This window comes from Mus caroli, chromosome 12, assembly GCF_900094665.2.
Source record: "Mus caroli chromosome 12, CAROLI_EIJ_v1.1, whole genome shotgun sequence".
In the NCBI taxonomy this organism is placed as follows: Eukaryota; Metazoa; Chordata; class Mammalia; order Rodentia; family Muridae; genus Mus; species Mus caroli.
This window is the reverse complement of record NC_034581.1, coordinates 113,096,374-113,117,251: the sequence shown is the minus strand read 5'-3', so window position 1 is coordinate 113,117,251 and position 20,878 is coordinate 113,096,374. Positions and strand designations below refer to the sequence as shown.

Genomic DNA, 20,878 nt, shown 5'->3' with positions numbered 1-20,878 from the left:
TACTGAGTGAATTTTGAGTTTTAGGTAACTTATACAAGCTGTGGTGTATGTTGAAGACACAGGAGTCCTAGAACTGGCCTTTCTTATGAGCTGGTGTTTCTTGGAGTTGGTGTGCTTACAAACTTGAGTTGCAAATAGTCATGCCAGTGCTTGTTAAATTTGTTGAAAACAGCATCAAACAAAAATACTTTTTGAAATAAGTATTGATTAAGTTGAACATGTTTAGAAGCCTTGATCATTCATGACAAGAAGCATTCAGTCCAATATTTCACCACCACTCTCAATAAAACACATGGATGGACTGTGAGTATGTAAGGGAGTTATTGTTAATCCCTTTCAAAAGTAGTAAGCATCCGTTTGCTTTACTTAAAATGTAAAGTTTGCAATGGTCCATGCACAGAGTATACAAAACTTGAATACTACAAAAGGCTGGTAAAGAAGGTTCTCCCTCACCTCCTCCTCTGGTCTCAGGAGAAAGTCCCTGGGCTATGTTTTAACTTTTTTTTTCCTCTGAAGACTGTCACAGACACTGTGGGTAACATCTTTTTAGGTATACATCCTCAAATATTTTGCCTGAGAATTTGACAGTCAAAATAATTTCATGAATAATGCCTGCCTAGTGGCTCATTCCTTTATATCAGTGTTCATGTGGCAAGGCAAATAGATCTGTGTGAGTTATGCCAGCCTGATTTACTAGCAGGTTCCAGATCAACCTGGCACACAGAGTGAGACCCTATATCAAAAGACAAACAAATAAAAACTTTATGAATAAACCTTAATTCTGCACAAAATGACTCCCTTTTTGATCAATCCCCTTATTGATAATCTCTATATTCTAGTTTTTAGAGGCAATGCAGTCATTATTTTGTCAGTGATTCTCTCCTTTGTTTGTTTGTTTTGATGCTATAGTTTTGAGCCCCTTCTCCTTTTCTCCTTCACTATAATCAGTAGAAGGCAGTCAGGTATGATCCTGCTGCCATCTTAGACAATAAGGAATGACATTTACCTTTCCTACTAATTAGAAAATATTGCAGGAATAGAACCAAATGTTTATTGCACATAATAAGGATCTAGATGTACATATATCATACATTCTCACATCTATGACTATTTTACTGTGGACATGTTACTCATTTATAAGAATATTTCATTGACCTGTGGCATTGTGCCAAGGAATAGTCAATCCAGGGATGATTGCTGGTAAGTAATGTCACAGGGAGGTTTCATTTTCATCCACATCTATTATTTCTCACCAGTTAAGAAAAACCTAGAGATGCTTCTAAAATGTTCTTTACAGTAGACTTCAGAGTTTCACAATGTATATGACTTAGTCTTTTATCCTAGATACAATTTCATATAAAGCGGTATATAATTATAAGCTTAAGTGGAAATGAAAGTTGGTAATGAAATGCCAGTGGTTTTCATGTACAAAAGGAAAAGTATTAATTGACAAAATAGATAAAATGAGAAACTCTATAGATACATTAAATTTCCCCCCAGAATTATTATATAGCTGCTTCAGTTTGTAAAATAGCCAAAGCTATTTCCTGTTGGTTGACTAGCACCCAGAGTGAATCAGTGACTCTTCAACCTCTTGGTACTAGGGGTTACATTCAGAGCTGGGTAGTGTGCTTGTTTTCTTATCTAAATGATGGGAAGAAACAGTAGCAGACAATTGAAGAGTGAGCTCAAACTTAAGTAAGTATACAGTGCAGGTAAGTCTCACATTGTTCTCCCTGCTCTGTGTCCCAGAGTTGACCCTGTGTGTAATGCTTAGCAGGTGCAGAAATGAAAGTTGGTAACAAACAATAATAGATAGAAACTCCATGTATGTACCAGAGAAGTCAGAAAGGGGCCAGTGGTCTCCCACCAACATGCCATGGCACTGGTGGCAACATACACACCAAAACAGTTTTAGACAGGCAGATCTCTAGCCAGAGCTTCCAGAAAGTGGGGGCTATGTTTGCCATGCAATGTGGGTGTAATCACCAATATTTTTCTCTCATGTTGTTTAAACTGTGGCCCCAGATAGATACTACAAGAGGCCACAGAAACTAGGCTTTCTGGTTGATGGAATCAGAAAAAGATACACTTGTGAGTTAGAAAACATGGAGGAAACATTGAAACAAAGATAAAAGGTGATCACTAATTCTTTGCATAGCACAAAAGAAATGCTGGCTCATTCCTAGGCTTTGCATGCATAGGATCAACATAGAATGATACAAAACCTTATAAACCATTACCTAATTCCTACATGTGGGGCTAAGAAGCACATATTCTCTCTACCATGTGCACATGCATGCTGTGTGTGTGTGTGTGTGTGTGTGTGTGTGTAGACTGGATGAATGCACATAAGTTATAGCTGTATATATCCATGCAAACACATTCAGAAAACAAAGGAACGAACCAATCTCCTGAGACAGCCTCTCTTGCTGAACCACCAGCTCACCATTTAGGCTAGTGACTAGGATGGTTAGAGAACAGACAAGTTCCCAGGATACATTTGTCTCTACTCAACAAGGTTGGAGTTACAGCTTGCACAGTTAGAGCCAGTTTTCTGTTTTGTTTTTTGTTTTTAAATTCAAACTCGGATCCTGCTCTTGCTCACTGAGACATCTCCCAAGTCCTTGAACAATGCCTTTAAAAAGGAATTAATATTGAAACTTGGGGAGGGGGGAAGAATGAGGCTTTGAGTCTGAATGGACTTAAATGGAGTAATTATCTACTAACACTAAAACATTTTCTAGAACATTTTAAAGGACTCTGAATCTCTGCAGCATAACATCTAAACTGTCCAGAGTACAATAAGATGCTAAGATAACCCAAATTTAAGAATTTATCAGACTTTAAAGCAGCCATTAAAACCATGATCCGTAGACTGACTAGAGCCAAACATGGTTGAGATGACTAGAAAAGCAGACATTTATAATTAGAGAAACTAAAACGATAGACTATAACACAATAGAAAAGTACAGTATTCAAAGTTAGAAATGACTAAATATTTAGTAGCCTGATGAAGACTATAGCAGTTGAAAATGAGCAGTATAAATTATGAATTCTCATAGACAAAAGGAAAAGATTGAGACAGCAGAAAGTAAGTTGGATCTCAGGACTGCATGGGACAGAAATAAAGAACATAAAGTTTGTGTCATTGGAAGGAAGAGGAAAAAGTTGAGACAGAAAAACACTGAACATAAAATATCCCAGGTTTCCTATTAGATATTAAGTAGAGATCCAAAAGTTCAATACATCCTATATGGGTGCTAAAGGAAAGGCTTGCCCAGACATGTCTCATGATTAGTCTGCTGCAAACCAGAGATGATGAGAATCTTGAAGGACTCTGAAAGAAAATGATACATTTATGTGTAGAGGAAATGAAAGCTTGAATAATAGCAGATTCCCCCTAAAAATTATGGGGGATGACGAGTGAGGCTATGATCTGCATACTCAGGAATCTGAGAAGGAAGAATGAGTAAGAAAGCAGCCTGGGCTACCTCATAAATTTCAGAACAGCCTGAGCTACATGTTAAGCGTCATTGTTAAAAAGTGTGTTTTGTGTGGATGGTATACATACCTGTGTATGTGCAGATGCACATCCCTTTATATGTGTGTATAGTCAGAAGAGGACATCAAATATTGCCTTTATCACTCCGTGCCTTATTTCTTTGAGGCGAGGTCTCTCTCTGAACCTGAAGCTCACAGGGCTACACTGACTGCCAGCAATCCAAAGTGACCCTTCTGTCTCCATCTCCCTGTAGTGTTAGAGGTACAGGTGTGTGTAACAACCATGGATGTTGGGTCTGAAGATCCAGATTCAGATACTCGTGGCTACAGCCCACTGAGCCATCTCTATCTTTATAGACTTCTTTTAGGCAAAGTAAAACTAAGAATTTTTACTATCCAATTTGCACCAGAAGAAATACTTCATAGTATTATACTTTCATATCCAAAAGTTCTTCATAGTAAAACAATAAATATTACTTTAAAAAAAAAACTTGAAGGAAAGGAAGAACAAATAATAGCAAAAAATTGAATTAGGGCTTGATATAGTGGTGAACACTTTTAATTCCAGCATTAGGGAGGCAGATTCAGGCATATTTCCGTTAGTTCAAGGCTCATCCAGTGTACATAGTGAGATTCAGGCCAGCTAGAGCCAGAGAGACAGACAGACAGACAGAATATGAGAATGAATGTAATGTATATAGTATGTGTATATACATGCATATTCTGTATATAGAGAGGAAGGGAGAAAACAAAAGAATGAAAAATAGAGGGAGAAATTATAGCCCAGACTGGCCTTGAATTCAGTGTGTAGCTCATGCTGCTCTTTAGCTTGTATAAAGTTATCAACCCATTATTTCTGAGTTACCCATGGACCAAGAGAAAGTCTCAAGGAAATTAGAAAATAGCTTTTACTGAATGAAAAGTTTTATCATACAATATATTGTAGGCAAATTAAAAAAAAAAAACAGTAAGAGTAAATTTATCTTTTTCAGTCAGTAATCTAATATTTTTACCTTAAGAAACAAGAAAATGAAGAGATCCAAAATGAGAAATTAAGGAATAATAAATAAGGATCCAAAATGAGAAATTAAGGAATAATAAGGGGAAATAAATAGAACAATTCAGAAAGTCATTCAAACTCAGGCTGTGGCGGTGGGCTTGGTTTTTGTGCTGTCAGGGGTGGAACTCAAGGTTGCACACATGCTAGGTAAGTGTTCTACCCTGAGCTGATAGTACCCAGACCACTCAATCCAAAATCTGATTTGCTGGAAAGGTAAAACATCTAAATTCCCCAGTCACACTTACCAAGAAACTATATGCATACCACTAAAGACTATGTAGACCTTAAATGCATGATCCAAATGATGTTCAGAAAGGCACCAGAACCAATATGTGCTCAAGGAGAGGCAGATAGGACTTGGGATGGAGCCTAGTGAAAGAGCTTTGATGTAGCACACTGACGCCCTGAGTGTAGCTTCTCGGAAATACCACCAAAAATACACAACATGAAAAGTCCTGTTCATTAAAGAAATTGAATCTTGTTAAAAACTTCCAAGAAAGAACACCTTGGGCCTGGATCTAAGAAGTTTATTCTAGGCTTGAAAGCCTGAACATTTGAAAGTCATTCAGGCAATGTAATTTACCAAATTAATAATGAAAGAAGAAAATGACAGTAGCTTAAATAATACAGTAAGTATTTGGCAAGATTCTCTGTTCATTTTTATAAAAGTTCATAAAACAGAACTGGAAAAGAAAACACAAGTTTAGCAGCTTAAAAGAGCACAGTTATCCTTTAGCTCCTTTAGGTCAGAAGCCCTCCTGGGTTATGGTGTGCTTAGAGCTGCCCTCCTTAAAGCTCTGGGAAACAACCTACTTCTAAGCCCATTGCAGTCAGCGAGTTTCGCCTCGGTGTTATATTGGGTTCTTACTTCCCTGGCAAGTGTTTGGTCTTCCAAGGTGTCTGCTTTGTTTGTTTGTTTGCTTGGTTGGTTGGTTGTTTTTTTTGTTTTTTTTTTTCCTCTCCCATGTGTTCTAGGACACTCTCTCAAAACTTTGGTTGGTCCCTATCACACTTCTAATCTCTCCAACTCTAGATACAGATATGTCTCTTTGACAGTTGAGAATAATTCATCTGTATCAAATTCCATAACCTACTTAGTTACGGGTATGAAACCCCATTACCCTCTGACATATGTGTAACTTCCAGGAATTGGGACATGCAGTCCTTACAGGGCCATGTTGTCTGTGACATTAGCCAGTATCAACTGATTTGTTAATTAGATTCTTTATTCAGAAAAGGTAATCATGAATTTTGGCAGCCCAGGCTTTATGGAAGAGTTAAAATAATTTTAACAATAAAATTGTATGATCTGTAGTTAATATAATCATTCTTTACATCCTTGAAGTAAAGTTCACAATATTACCCAATATAGCAGAAAACACTTTGGTCATTGAGCTAAAAGGACTCTTTTTTTTTTTTTTTTGAAAGTCTACTTCAGTAACCAAATGGATGAGTAGACAGGCTGGGAAAATCCACACTGAACATGTCACCACTGTTTCCTGTGTGCCATTTGTCACAAAGTGGCTATAGGCTAGAATATCTGGATTACTTACTGGGGTGATAGATCTGAATGGTGGCCATTAATTTGAGAGTAAAATTTAAAGTCAGATATTGTCTTGCACAGAGAGTCTACAGAAACGTGTTCGGAAGTGAATGAGCTCATGAATGTTGTGATTAATAAGTATTTGCTAGACTGTCACTGTGTAGATTTATCTCTAGCTATGTATGTATAGAAGACTCCCATGTCTCAAGTCATCACCCCCGGTCTATAAATCAGACATGGTGGCTATGAAATAATGGTGGCCTGTGGTGTAACATAAAAAGCCCATGCTGTATGTTCTGTGATTTCCAGGCAAACTAATGAGTTTATGAGCCTTAGGTTAGTCAGTTATAAACTAAACATATAAAACAAGGTTTTCAGGGTTTCTCTAGCTTAAAGGTTGTACACTTGAAAGCTTTTTCTTTTATGATTAAAAAAGAAGGTAAATTACTTCAAGACTGTTTCTCAGATGTGTTTAATTTCCATACTCACTTAGAATCAGCATTCATAATATTCAGACTCCTTTATTGCTGTTTGTATTTTTAATGCCTCTCAGAATTATGTCCAATGCATTTGTATAGACTGTAAAAGAAAAATTTAGTATTGTAAATCCATTCAATGTAAAAGGGGGGAATATCTGATGTAGAAAATTTTGAAATTATAGATTTTCTCTTGGTTAAAAAAATTTTACTGAATGAATCTGCATATTATCTGAGTTTCACCAGAAAACCCCCATTTCACTGACATGACAGTTGTAGAAAGAAGGACTAAAGCTCATAGTGTTAGCATTTGTACACAGGATAGAACAGTCAACCAGGGCTTATGTGTTCTATCCCATTACTCCAGAAGAAAAGATTTTTTTTTCTTTTTACTTAATGACCAAACCCGTTCAGTCAGTCAACAGGTTCTCAAGGGCAGGAGTGGGGATTTAAAAGAAAAAAGGCAATTAGACAACATTGTAGTTCTGGGGCTGAGGCAGGCTTATTTTTTTTTTCCCCAATCCACTTTTATACATTTTAATTACATGCAGGTATTTAAGGCAGGCAGTACAATGAGGAACAAGCAAGGCAGTAAGCAAAGTCCTGTGATTACTCCCATGACAGTTGTTTCCTAGGGCTTGCCAGAATGACCAAGTCCACTTCCTTGTCCAAGCCCAAAATCAGATTCTTGCCTGAAGCCTACTTCTTTTGTTCCACCCTAAGATTAAGATTCCTACCTGAACTTACTTCCCTGTTCTAGCCTAAAATTAGATTCCTGCCTGAGCTTGCTTTCTTGTCATGGCCTAATGTCTGATTCCTGCCTGAATCCTATTTCCTTGTCCTTGGCCAATATCAGGTTCCTGCCAAGTGCCCCCCTCTCCACATCTCCTCCTTTTTTATTTCATAAACAAGACTGTGCCTATCTTCGGAGTTCTGATAAGAATGCCTTCCTTATACACGTTGTGGAATTAGCATTATCAATGTTTTAGGTTGGTAATGCTCTGTGCAGAACTTACCTGTTCTTGGCTGTCAGCCTGTTAAAATTAATAACTCTGTTTTGGGGTTCATCTTTAGTTTCAAGCCATGTTCTTTGGCCTCCAACATGTTGATGTTGTTAAAGGCAAGCTTTTAACACGATGGACAGGAATGAAAGTATTCCCAGGACAAGAAGGGCTAGCATGATCAAGCCATATATGCCATCCTTGAAGCTCGACCAAGATGGGAATACTGACCTCAGGCCATGAATAATTTTATCAGCAATATCTGCAGCATCAAAGCTCAGCAGAGCAGCATTCTTTAAATTTATAAACTCAGTATGCAAAGTTAAAACATCCAGAGAGGTATTGGAATTATGCCAAATACCCTGCAAGTATCTTTGAACTTTTCCCCAACTATAGTGACTGTAATTATAAACTTAGAAGTAACACAAAGCCATTGGTATTTGGCATGGCACTCAAGGTAGCTCCTTGCTTTTAGACTCTGAATCTGCTCTCCAGTAATTGAATAGTATCATAAAGAACATCAATCTGTTGTTCTAGATGACTATCTAAATCCTCTTGAATACTCAGAACATTAGTAACATTTTTTGCTAAATGCTTAACAAAAGTAGCTGTCTTAACTTCTTGTGTCAAAGCAATTGCAGAAGCAGTGGTGCCAGCTATTAATGTAATTAAAGCTGCTATACTGGCAATAATCCAGCCCACTACCCTCTTGCTTCTACTTAAAGCCTGACTCACTTCTTCCAGTACCTGCAAGCTTTTCTCAGAATACCAAGGTCCTGTAATACTCACAGACAATAAAACAAAAACTGATTGATAGACCACCATAATAGACAGACATGTCAGATTTCAACACGTTAATATAACTGGAAAGAGTACAATCAGTACAACTTACATTAAATGCTGTAGAAGATACAAAAATAACTTTTAACATGACCAATTAATAAACGATTAGGAGCCTTAATTAACACATGCACTAACACTTGTTTGAAATCCAGATCCTGTCCCAATTTTATCTATTGCTAACATATCTTCATAAAGAACTTCTGCTAACTTCCAAATATATCTCTGAAAATGTCAAGAACCAGCCTTCCAAATGAAGACTCTTATTTCCAATATTGGATTGATTTCTAGACCAGTCAGAAAAACTGGTCACATTAAAGGAAATAGAAAAGTCATTATAATTTCTCTGATTATTATTTTTTTTTTTTTGAGACAGGGTTTCTCTGTATAGTCCTGGCTGTCCTGGAACTCACTTTGTAGACCAGGCTGGCTTCAAACTCAGAAATTCACCTGCCTCTGCCTCCCAAGTGCTGGGATTAAAGGCATGTGCCACCACCGCCCGGCTTTGATTTAATTTTTTGAAGGCAGTGTCCACTCCATATTCTCCATGGTCTTTTTCCCACAAGGTCTAAAAGCTTGAAGTGAGGCAGCTTGTTCAGTCTGGGACATAGACAAGCAAAGGTGGGTCAGGACCATATGTTCAAAACAGCTTTTCAGTCACCATTGTCAGGACACTGAGCAAGCTCACAGATCAGCATCATTTTGTCCCAGCATCAGCATGTCTCACCAATCACTCTGGCAGCTAGCACACTCCTCTAGTATCCTGGGAAAAAAAAATCATAAACATGCCCTCTTCCCCATATTAAATATCTGATCAGGATCATGCCATGTGCAACTATGTGGATCCTTCCATTTCACCTAGGCCATAAATATGCCTGGTTGTAGGGTGCCATAGGCACTCAGAGAGTTCCTTGGCATCCAAATTTTAAAAATTATAAAAAAAGAATATGATTTAAATAAATTTGTGGTATATGGGAATATAACTCCCCCTTTTTTATTTTATGAAGATATTATTTTAAAGTTCCACAATATCCATTTCTCAATACCTTGTCCTTGAGGATTATAAGGAATCCCAGTAATATGGGTAATATTAAATTGTCAACAGAAAGCCTCAAATACATGCCTGCAATAACCAGTTCCATTATCTGTTTTAATCTGATTTGGATCACCCAGTATAGAAACACAACGTAGGCAATCACTAATTATGTTTTTAGTTGCTTCTCCTGTTAAAGCAGTTGCAACTAGAAAGTCTAAAAAGGTGTCAACAGTCACATGTACATATTTTAATTTTCCAAAATCAGAAATATGAGTAACATCCATTTGCCATAATTGATTATATATAAGCCCTCAAGAGTTAACACCTTTATATGATACAGGTAGAAATTGAGGACATTCAGGACAAGTCTTTACAATTTGACATACACATTTTATAGAAATACCAAGTTGTTGTATCAAGCTATTACTATTTTGATGATGTAAAGATTGAGATTGTTTGGCTAATTATTCCTGTGTAAGGCCTATAACCTTCCTGGTATACAACTCTGCTGTGGCATTGCCAGGCAATCCAGTATGAGCTTTTAAATGTCCTATAAAATAGAGAACTGTACATTCTCTTAAATTGAGTTGTATTTGCATAAATAATTGCAAAATTTGAGAATTAGCAGTATCTAAAAAAGGAATAGTTTCAAGTAGTTGTAAACCATGAGCTATATATTGGCTGTATCAGTATACACATTGAAAGCTTGATTTTTCAGCATTTCAAAAACAGTGGCTACAGCACCTAATTCAATTATTTGTGCTGATGGGGGGAAACTCAAAGGGAATGAACATGTGATCAAATTACATATGCTGCCTTTCCTTTATATGAGCCATCTGTAAATATAGTAAGTGCATTTTCTATGTGCCGCATGTGTAAATTTACAGGAAATACAAAAGCATGCATAGAGGCAAATTGTAACAACTTGTCTTTTAGATAATGTTTATCAATTTTCCCTGAAAAGTTTTCATATGCAATAAGTCAAATATCAGTATTTTGCAATAACCAGTTTAACTGCTGTTTGGAATAAGGAAAAATATTTCATCAGGTTCTTTCCCAAATTTTTTTTCCGTGATTCTACCTACAGTTCTGTATTAACATAGCAACAGCTTCATATTAAGGCGTTAAAACTTTCTTTGGAGACAAAGAAAAATGGATCCACATTAATGGTCCCTTTTGCAAAGAATGCTGTGGGCCTGTGAGTTGTAGGAATGGTGCAAGCAGCCAACAATTGATCATAATCTATATAATGTATCTGTTGTTGGCTAATAGCTTCCTCCACTTTCTGCAAAGCTACTCGTGCTTCATCAGTTAATTGTCAAGGGGAATTAGGATTTGCATCCCCCTTGAGGATATCAAATAGAGGTTTAATTTCTCCTGTAGTAAGCTTAAGATGAGTTCTCAGCCAATTAATATCTCCTAGCAACTTTTGAAAATCATTTAGAGTAAGTAAATTACCTTTTCTTATTTGAATTTTCTGTGCTACAATTTGTTTAGGGTGTAACTGATGTCCCAAATATTGAAAGGGTATTGTCTCTGAATTTTTTCTGGAGCAACAACTAGTCCCCAAGATTTTAAACCTTGTGTAAGAGCAATGGCCTGTAGTAAAACTACCCTCAGAAGGATCAGCTAATAAAATACCATCCATATAATGAATAATATACACAGAAGGATACAAGGCCCTAACCTCTTGTATTGAAGCAGCAACAAATTTTTGACATAAAGTAGGGCTATTAGCCATTCCTTAAGGCAGAACTTTACAATAATATGTCTTCATGGGTTCTTTAAAATTACAAATAGGGACACTAAATGCAAACCTTTAACAGCCATCAGGATGCAATGGAACAGTATAAAAACATAATAATTCTATATGCATTTCCTGAAATGGCAGCTGGAGTAGGCAAGCTAGGCTTTCTATGCCCCCACAAGTTCCATAGCCTCATAAACTCTTCACAAACCCTGTAACAATCTCCACCTGCCAGATTTTTTTTTTTTTTAATTACAAATGTGTGTGAGTTAGAATCCTGCCTGAGCCTATGATCAAACTACCAACTGCAGCCAATGAAACACTGGCAGTTTCACCACTGTCTTCAAGTTTCCCATGCAATACCAGAGCACAACCACAAGTTTGGAAAGCAAAACTCAGCCTCTAAACAATCTAGGCTCTCCAAAAACTCCAAGTGAATCATCCGGATACTACAAAGTTTGACTGTCAATTCCTGCACACGAACGCATGATGGTGCAGCCTCTAATACCTCACCAAAGAGACACTGCCTTAAATTCTATCTTTTATAAGTCTTGTTTCTAGGATAAGAATTACATAAAATATCACCCAATTTAGATGTATCTTTAGAGACTTGTTTCCCTATGTTGGCTCATGCCACAAGTTGTAGTTCTAAATTACTCCAACCAAGAGTTACCAGTTTTAAGCCATTTTTTTGTTACCAATGTTACAAATTTTTAATCATACCCAGTAATTTATAAGCAGTAATCTATAGCCATGACATGCAGAACATATTTATACTTTTAAAACCAGTCAGAAATAAAAATGAAGTGAGTCATATATTTACTTATAATTTTTCTAGCTGCAATTTCAAGAGAAGAACACCTTATTACCTGTTGGACCCAAATCACAGTCAAGAGATTTTTGTAGGAAAACCAGCCATTAGTTCCCTTATCATAGAACTTGAGAAGCTGCTGGCCCCTTGAGATCAGCTCTTGCAAACATTCAGCCCCTGGCAGGTCTTCTCCAGCTGTGCTAGACTCCTAACTACAGGTGTAGGGCTCCAGAGGCCAATTGAGACTTCTTTTTACTTATTTTTTCCTTTTTAATTTTTCTTTTCTTTTCTTTTCTTTTCTTTTCTTTTCTTTTCTTTTTCTTTTTCTTTTTGAAATGAGTTGAAACTAAATCAAAGGGTGAAAACCAGCAGATAAAGTTTTAGCTTTTTTCTTTTGAACATGAAACACGGAACACCATTCAAACAACGAAACAAACGAAAACACAGACATAACATAAAAGTCAGTTTTGATGGACATGGACAGATTGGTGCTCCAGGGACACATAATAGACAGAGAGGGAAGAGAATTAGATATCCTAAAAGGACCCACATATCTTACCTAAGAGACCCAGAACTAAGCATTCCTCCAGTAGGAGCCAGAAAAGGGGCAGGACATCTCCCAACCTCCTCCTGTCCCTAGGAGAGCTCTGAAAAAACTTACATGCATTTTCCTTCTCTTTAGCCGAAGCATCCCTGGATAGTCGGGGAGGACTGCTTTTCTCAAATCCAATCTCTCCCATGTCTAGGGTGTAAACTGTCTCTAGTCAGGGTCTAAACACTAAAGCATCTATGAGAATTACCTTTGCTTCTCTAGACTTTAGCATAACTGTAAACACATACACAAAACACATTTTACCATTACTTGTTCTCCTGTAAGGTTTATTCACCACTGGCCCAAATCTTATTTACTTTCCTTTGCACACACTTCCAATTCCCTCGGTGTCTTTCGCTGTACCCCACTTACTGGAACCCTGACTTTGAGGTGCCATCTGACCAAGCCAGCTCAATCAGTCAACAGGTTCTTCAGTGCAGGAGTGAGGATTAAAAAGGAAAAAAAAAAGACAATATTGTAACATGACTCCAGCCAGTTCTGAGGCTGAAGCAGTTTATTTTTTTCCCCAATCCACTTTTATACCATTTTAATTACATGCAAGTATTTAAGGCAGGCAGTACAATGAGTCTTAGCTTAAAAAAGTTTCTACAATATGTCATGCCTCTCAAGTTTAAAGGTGAGACCCAGCTATCAACTTTAAGTGGAGTCCACATGGCCTTACCCACTGCCCTTTGTTAGTTGGTATAGACTGTCAAGAGTTCTTTTGTTAGAAATCCTTTTATTGTATGAATGGGGAAACTGAGGCTCAGGGTTGTTACTTGACTTGTTCCAGTCTCCAACTCTCCCACTCCCAACCCCCACCCCCTTAGTTCATGGCAGAAATGAATAAGGTCTTTTATTCTCAGCCACGTGGTTTTTCTTCTACATTGTTTGCTTAATAGTTTTTTGCTGTTTGTTTTTGGTTTGTTTGTTTGTTTAACAGAAAGCTAGAGATAATTCAGTGGTAGAGGACTTGCCTACCATGAACAAGGCTCAGGATTTACCCCTTACCATCATAGAAATAAGAAGACAATATTATATACCTATTTAAACTAGGGATATCTGTATATATCATATTAATGCAGAATATATTTGGAAGATAAATTACTAAAAATTAAAATTTTATTTAATTAGAATGTATATAATTTTATTTACTTCTTATGTTCACAGGTGAAAAGAGATTTGAATGTCCAGAGTGTTCTAAAAGGTTTATGCGGAGTGATCACCTATCCAAGCATGTCAAAACTCACCAGAATAAGAAAGGAGGTGGGACAGCTCTTGCCATTGTTACCTCCGGAGAACTGGACTCATCTGTTACAGAGGTGCTTGGCTCTCCACGGATTGTCACGGTTGCTGCCATTTCCCAAGATTCGAATCCAGCAACTCCCAATGTTTCAACAAACATGGAAGAATTCTGAAATGTTATTTATAACAAAGACCTCTAGTGCTGCACTTAAGTTTACACACCTTTGAAAATCTGGAAATGGGCTGGTCAAGTGGACTACAGAGTAGGAAATCACGTTTGTATCCTTGGCATCTTTAAGTATTCCAGGGATTTTGGTTCAACACAGAAAGTGTTGGATTTTTTAAAAAATTGAAAAAGAAAACCAATATACTGGAAACAGAAAAGTATTTCTTCCATGGTATAAGTTGCTGTCGTTTTTTGGAAATACATCACATAACCTTTAAACAGAATCTTCCCTCCTTTAACATCCTGTGTTGTTGACATGTCTAAAGAGACAGACCACACTAATTTGTAGGCTGGGCCTTAATTGGACTTTCTCTGTTTGGAAGAACTTTGTTAAAATTTTAGTCAGTAATAATATACATACATTTCTTCTACTGTCTAGCACAGAAAACAGATTGTTACCTGACAATAGGGATAATACTGTTTCTTTAGCTTGGTTTTTGGAAAAAAAATCTATTCAAAATAGTTTTGGCCGTCTTTTCTAAATATCAAAAATTCTTCAAAAGTTGAATTAGGATATGTTGTTCCAAAATGGTAATCTGAGCCGTGTCTCAGATCTTTATTACACTACATTATAGTAGTGTGTGTGCAGACAATCAGTGAAACCCAATTATTTTCTCCATTTTGGAGACACAAGAGGACCTTAGAGCTAAATCTTAGGTTAAATTTTAGATTGAAACCTTAGGAAAATGCTGGGGGAAAATTTGTTAGGACAGAATTGATGATAGCCTCAGAAAGGCAAGACGAAGCAGTTTAACAATATTTTAAAGTCAGGGTTGACTGTGTGCCTAACCCTGTGTTCAATAGCAAAATTTCATTTTAAGTGTTCATATTGGAAATACTTGCATAGATTATAGATCTATGTAATTTCATATTCTGTAAATATGAGTTATGTTGACAATATGCAGGATTCTTTATGCTTTGGTAGCCAAAGAAAGAATTATCATAATTTTCAAGGCCAGCAGGAAATTATTTTTAATTACATTATAATCCTTTTTTCCTTTACTAAAAATTGGCAAATCCTACTTTATTTCTAGTACTGTGTTTGGCTAATTAGTAACATATATCACAGTGATATCTTTATGTTATACCAACAACAGAATTTTCCCTAAAGGTCTAGACAGCTTAACAAATGTATAATAGATATGATATTATGAAGCAAAATTATTTTTGGAAAACCAGAATACTTTTCAGTCAAATACTGACTGAAAATATATTTCATTGTTTGTGCAAGGGTCTTAGAGAGCAGTGTCTTATTAGGAAAGATGGCCAAAAGTTTCATATGGAAAGCAATTGGATTATTCTAATAGATTAAACATTAGTAAGACACTTCATGTTTTTAGAACGTATTTACACAGAATCATAACTATTGAAACAGACCATTTGGAAACTAAAGTTTTTACCTACTTCCTTTTTTAACCATCATTAGTTTGAATATAATAGGTATATGTTTTCTTGTGCATTCTTCATTATTTCAGGAAAAGTACTACTCATGAGAATTCTCTTCCCAAATCGTGATGTTTCATGTATTTTTGATGAAGGAGAAATACTGTAATGATCACTGTTTACACTATGTACACTTTAGGCCAGCCCTTTGTAGCGTTATATAAAACTGAAGGCCTTTTGTGCTTTCGGTTTGTATAAAAAAGCTTTGAGATTAAAGGAAAAAAATTTTTACACTGTGGTTATAAATTTCAAGTTTCTTAAAGCTTTTGTAGACTTGTAACAAAGTCTTTAAATTTTAGTTGGATTTTGTAAATTGTTTTGTATATTTTATTTAATGTACTCTTAACAGCTGATGGATCTGGCTTTAAAACATCAGAATCAGTTTGTTGTTTTGTCTGGTACGGAAGAGCATTTGGTAATGTTAATTTTAATTTTATTATCTAGGAGCTGAAACATCAAATATATTTTATCTATCATGCTACACAATCAGTGCTATAAATTTTTTTATGCAAAGAGACTTTCTTAATGTTTTAATCATGTTTTCTCCCAGTGATACTTTTTGTTGTTTGCACCAAGTTTGAGCGCTCTGCATCACTTGTCCCACAATCCAGTTTTATGCAACCCATGTACGCTCATCAGAAGTGCAAGTTGTCCTCATCAACAATGAGGTCTATTATACATGTATCAGACTGAATCTGGATAACCTTATAGCGTATAAAATATCCTGTCAGCAAGCACATTTCACCACTGAAATCAGACCTATTTTGGCAGTCTGTTCTGCATACCATTCTGAGTCCACCTTCCTTTCTGTCTGACAGCAGTTGTAGGTTTCACTGTCCTGTGTTTGATTCGGTGGGATGTAGCTGTGGTAGGGCACAGATACTCAGTACAGTCTTGTGAAGGGCATTTCACTGCTCACTCCCCTTGCCACCATTACGAAGCTTTTCTTTGTAAAATTATCAGTGCAAAGCTCTGTATTTACCATGGTAGAACTCCAGTGTTAGAATAGTTTTCTCTTACAGTATACTTCCTTTGGTTAGGTTTGTGTGTGTGTTGCTGATTACATTAGAAGTTGATGTTAAAAAGTCATTATTTATCACACTCATGAGAGCAGTAATACAAGTGTGTAATCTAGGAGAAAAACTTAATTTGTCAAACTTAGATAAGCATGATGTTTAGGTCCTATTTTTCAATTTTATAACTGTTTTATTGCAACAATATTTGTACTTAAGTCTCCATTTTAATGCCTTGTGGTGTTTTTTTATGCATGTCACTAAGTTGTCATCCCACATAAATTGATGTGCAGCATAGGGTATTAAATCTACATAATGATTTTAAAACAGATATAGTTGATGGTAAAATGTAAATGTTTTGCAAAAATTCCTTATAAAAAGTTTCGTAGTAACATTTCACTTGTAAATTTTTTGTAAAAAAGAAAATGGAAAAAAAAATATGAATCCAGAAAAAAAAAACCTGTTTTCCCATATTCTAGAATTTAGACAATTATTCTGCCAGCAAAGCCTCTGGGGCTGTAATTGACATTTTTACAGTGCTGATTTGTATAAAATTTGTTTTTTGTGGATTTGGAAATAAAATCATGTACAAGTTGTTGCCTGCAGTAACAATTGCAAGTAACCTATTAAAGTCCCCTTGGGTTGAACATGCCTCATTTAATTATGTATACTATAGAGCAGCAATAAAGTGTTTAAACTACCAACCTTCTCATCACGGTGAACACTGAAAATTTAAATACCTCTCACTAGAACATGTTTTGGCAACTCTTCTTAATCCCGGTTTTAAGATCTGATCAACAAACCTCTGAAAATACCGCCAAAGAACACCAGTTTAAATTGCATGTTAATTTGTGACCATTGCTATAGGCATTTGTGGAAATTAAATTTTGATTTAGAGACACTATTTAAATAATTTTAATCAATAAATGTTAGGAAATAGATGGTCTAAAAATGAAAAACAAAATTAAAATAATATTTAAGTTCAGAGCAATAATATTTAAGTTCACTTAGAAACAGTGTAGGCCACATAGTTGTGGAAAAGTCTGTAAGGAAGAATTGTCCTTCTGGGAGAGACTTGCATGTCTCACAAAAACCTTACTGCTAACGAGAATCCATTACAGTATGACTTGAATGGACATACTTCTAAGAGTGCAGAGACGGCAGAGCTGTAGGGGAGACCTGCCGGATGTTAGGCACAGAGGGAAGTGAGCTGCCCACAAGCTTCCAACTAATATTTAAACGTGGAGTAGGTAGGGTGGTATACTGTCTGGGCACATAGCTTGTATAGCACAGACTAAGGGCATGGTTACATCACTATACATACATAACAGTGATCAAAACAAGAGGCAGTAACATTTTTGCTCCTCTACCAAGTAACAACTTTGTCTAAAGCTTTCATGTCAAAAGTAAAGGTACCCATCATGACCAGGATTGCTTAACTATGCCTGATTCTTATTCCCCTGAGTTCTTATTCTTAAGCCCAAAGCTCATGTTGCTACCCCAAAGATAAACTTGGAGCAGGGAGTGGGAGGTGGCGACCTTACCTCTTTAACTATTCCTTTTACCAGTGAGCACCAATTACATTTCTCCTTTTTAATCCTTCTTAAAAACACGTATGTGTTTCAATTTCCTGAAAGATTAACATATGTACTTATCAGGATGACACTGCATGAAAAGATAATGAAATTTAAAACCTGAAACTTTCACTTTAAGTCCAGTAATGGTCTGGTTTCTAAGCTAGGGATTCAACCACATGAAAAAGACTGAAAAGTAAAGTAGGATCAGTCACAATCAGACTGCTGACATGAAACCATTTAGTGTGGAGCTAACGCAGTGGTTAGAGCCACTGTTGTAATAGCTGTAGTTGACAGTGTCTTGTTAAAGATGACCTTGAAGTCAGAAAACTCACATAAGATACAGCTTTTCTATATTTAAAGTTTAGGTGTAAGTTATAGGGGTACTGAGACTTCAGATGCCAGTAAGAAATGTGGAATTCTTTGATTCCTCTGATTGTTGTCTGTGCTGTGATGTGCATAATATGTAATTGTGTTGCAGGATTTTAAAGGCATTTTCTAAGATTTGCTGGTTGGCATAGCCTCGGGTTTTGCTTCTCTTAGTTGCAGGTTGCAGTGAAATTATTTATTTTCAGATACCTGAGCAAGATCTCAGGTGGAAGGAAGCAAGGAAAGAAGGGGGAAAGGAAAGAGCACAAAGGACTGTTGGTAATGCAGAATTATCTTTCCATGGTGATAGCACTTGGAAAAATGGAGCCGGTGTTCAGTTGCCTCCTGATTTAGTTGTTGCTGAACTATTAAATCTTACTGCATTGTGTCCTTATTTGCACAGTTGTGGTTGACATTGTAGTAAGTACACCCAGCACCTGGTAAGCAGGAGCATTCACAGTAGCTAACCCAGAAAGGGTTACTTTATTCATGAAACTGTGTCAGCTTAAGCTGGATGGCTTATAGACACAATAGGCATAAGCCCAAAGTCACAGTTCAGTGTCCCTTGACAACACATGTTCCCTTCACATAGTAGGAGGATGAGATGGCTTTCTGAGAGCCTTTTTTCTTGGAATACTAATACCATTTCAAGAGGATACCATTTTTATGATCTTACCACTTCTTAGAGGCCCCACCTCCTCTGCTGTGTTGGTAATTGGATTTCAACATGGGGATCTGGAGAGACAAACCATCAGACCCAGCAGGAGGCATTGAATAGTTCCCAAAGAGCTTAATGGAAATGCATGGAAGGCTCATCACATTGCAAAGCTGGCTCTCTACGAGAATTTCCCATCTCAAGCATGTTTTGGTCAAGCTCAGCTAGTTTGAGGTATGGTACCTCAGAATTACACAATAACACCCTCTCCCTCTGGAGTAGCAGGACTCACTGGGAACAAGACTGAAGATACTAAAGCACATCGAGATTGTGCCTCCTGGGAAGAGCTAAAGCAGGGCAAGTAAGGATGCCCAGGTTTCAAGACAGCTGAGAAAGCTCATCCGGTTGCAGTGATCAGACACCAGCAAGGGATGGGAGACACGAAGAGATAAACCTGCACAGGTGCCTCAAGCAACAGTTCATCTTTGCATCCTACCTTTCTAGGTAGTTGGCTTGATTTAAAATGTGTTATTTATTGTCCTGCTATGAAATGCAGTCTAATAAATATTTTATTTATAGTATTTTTGTGATGTGGAAGCTATAATAAAGTTATATTTTCTGCTGATAAAATTGTTTCTAGCTTGTATAATTTTATGCCGGAATTAAAGGTATGAGTAATTCGTGGTACTATGTAAATGGCATCATGATTTCTAATTATTTGATCACCTCACAAGTTCAAAAACCACTACTGAGGAAAATACCATAAAAGTAAACAAGCTAACAAAAGAAAAAAAATAACAATTCAATAACCAGGTTACACCTTTAGAGTAATCATATTATATCTTCACAGTAGCTTTTGCTTTGTGTATGTTTGGTGGAGTGTTATATCTCTAGTGATGCTTTGTAAGAATGAAGTTTATGCGTTACTGTATTCTTTCTAATTTCATGGACAGGAAAATATTGTTGAAACATCAAACTGATTTTGATGGTCATATATTAGTTTATCTAAAGAACCTGAGGTGGTGGTTGTGTTCGTTGTTCATGTTGTTTATTTGTCCTTGTTTTTCATAATGTAGATGGCAGTTGGTATTAAAAGGCTATGTAAATTGGTCCACAACTTCTGTAAGTAACTGGAAGTACTTTCCTTTTACATCCCACGTGTGAACAAAACGTATTTAAGAAAAAGTGAAAAAAACAAGCAAACCTACCAGATTTCTTGGAGTTAATCATTTTGCAGACTTGGGCATTTTTTTTTCTGTATTTTTAGGAAAAGAATTATCTTGCTGATAAAAGTAAATTTTAAATATTAATTAAACTTATTTGAATCTATGATCTTGGCAGTTCTTGAAAGCATTAACATTATGAGGTAAGAATCCTTTCCCCTTGAAAATAAATACAAATAAATACTTCTGCTTATATACTTTATTCTAATGGAATTTTGATTAGATTTGTTAGTTAAATGTTTATGTCTTTTAGGAAAAATAGAAAATGCCTTTATTCCAGCATTCAGAATAATCCCAAAGTATGATTTTCAGGAAACTCCAAACAACTCTACTCTGGTAATTTTTCTCTTTTAAGCTGGAGAATTGCCACAGACTGAAACTGAAATCCATGCAGCTTGTTTTAGAGGTCTGTGCTGTGCCTTTTAATTTTTCTTACCCAGTAGGTGAAGTGATGATTGCTTCTTTCTTAAGAGGCAGCAACAATTCAGCTTCTACATATCCAGATTAAATTTTTTTTACC

General features: G+C 36.4%; 1 protein-coding gene across 1 annotated transcript in view; it reads left to right on the top strand.

The window, feature by feature from the left end:
* Positions 1–20,560, top strand: part of Sp4 (Sp4 transcription factor) — a 70,343-nt gene extending 49,783 nt beyond the window's left edge. Inside the window, exon 6 of the mRNA XM_021178994.1 lies at positions 13,781–20,560. Coding sequence (XP_021034653.1) covers positions 13,781–14,028 — 248 coding nt within the window. The 3' untranslated portion in view covers positions 14,029–20,560. The remainder of the gene's footprint in view (positions 1–13,780) is intronic.
* Positions 20,561–20,878: the final 318 nt, after the last annotated feature.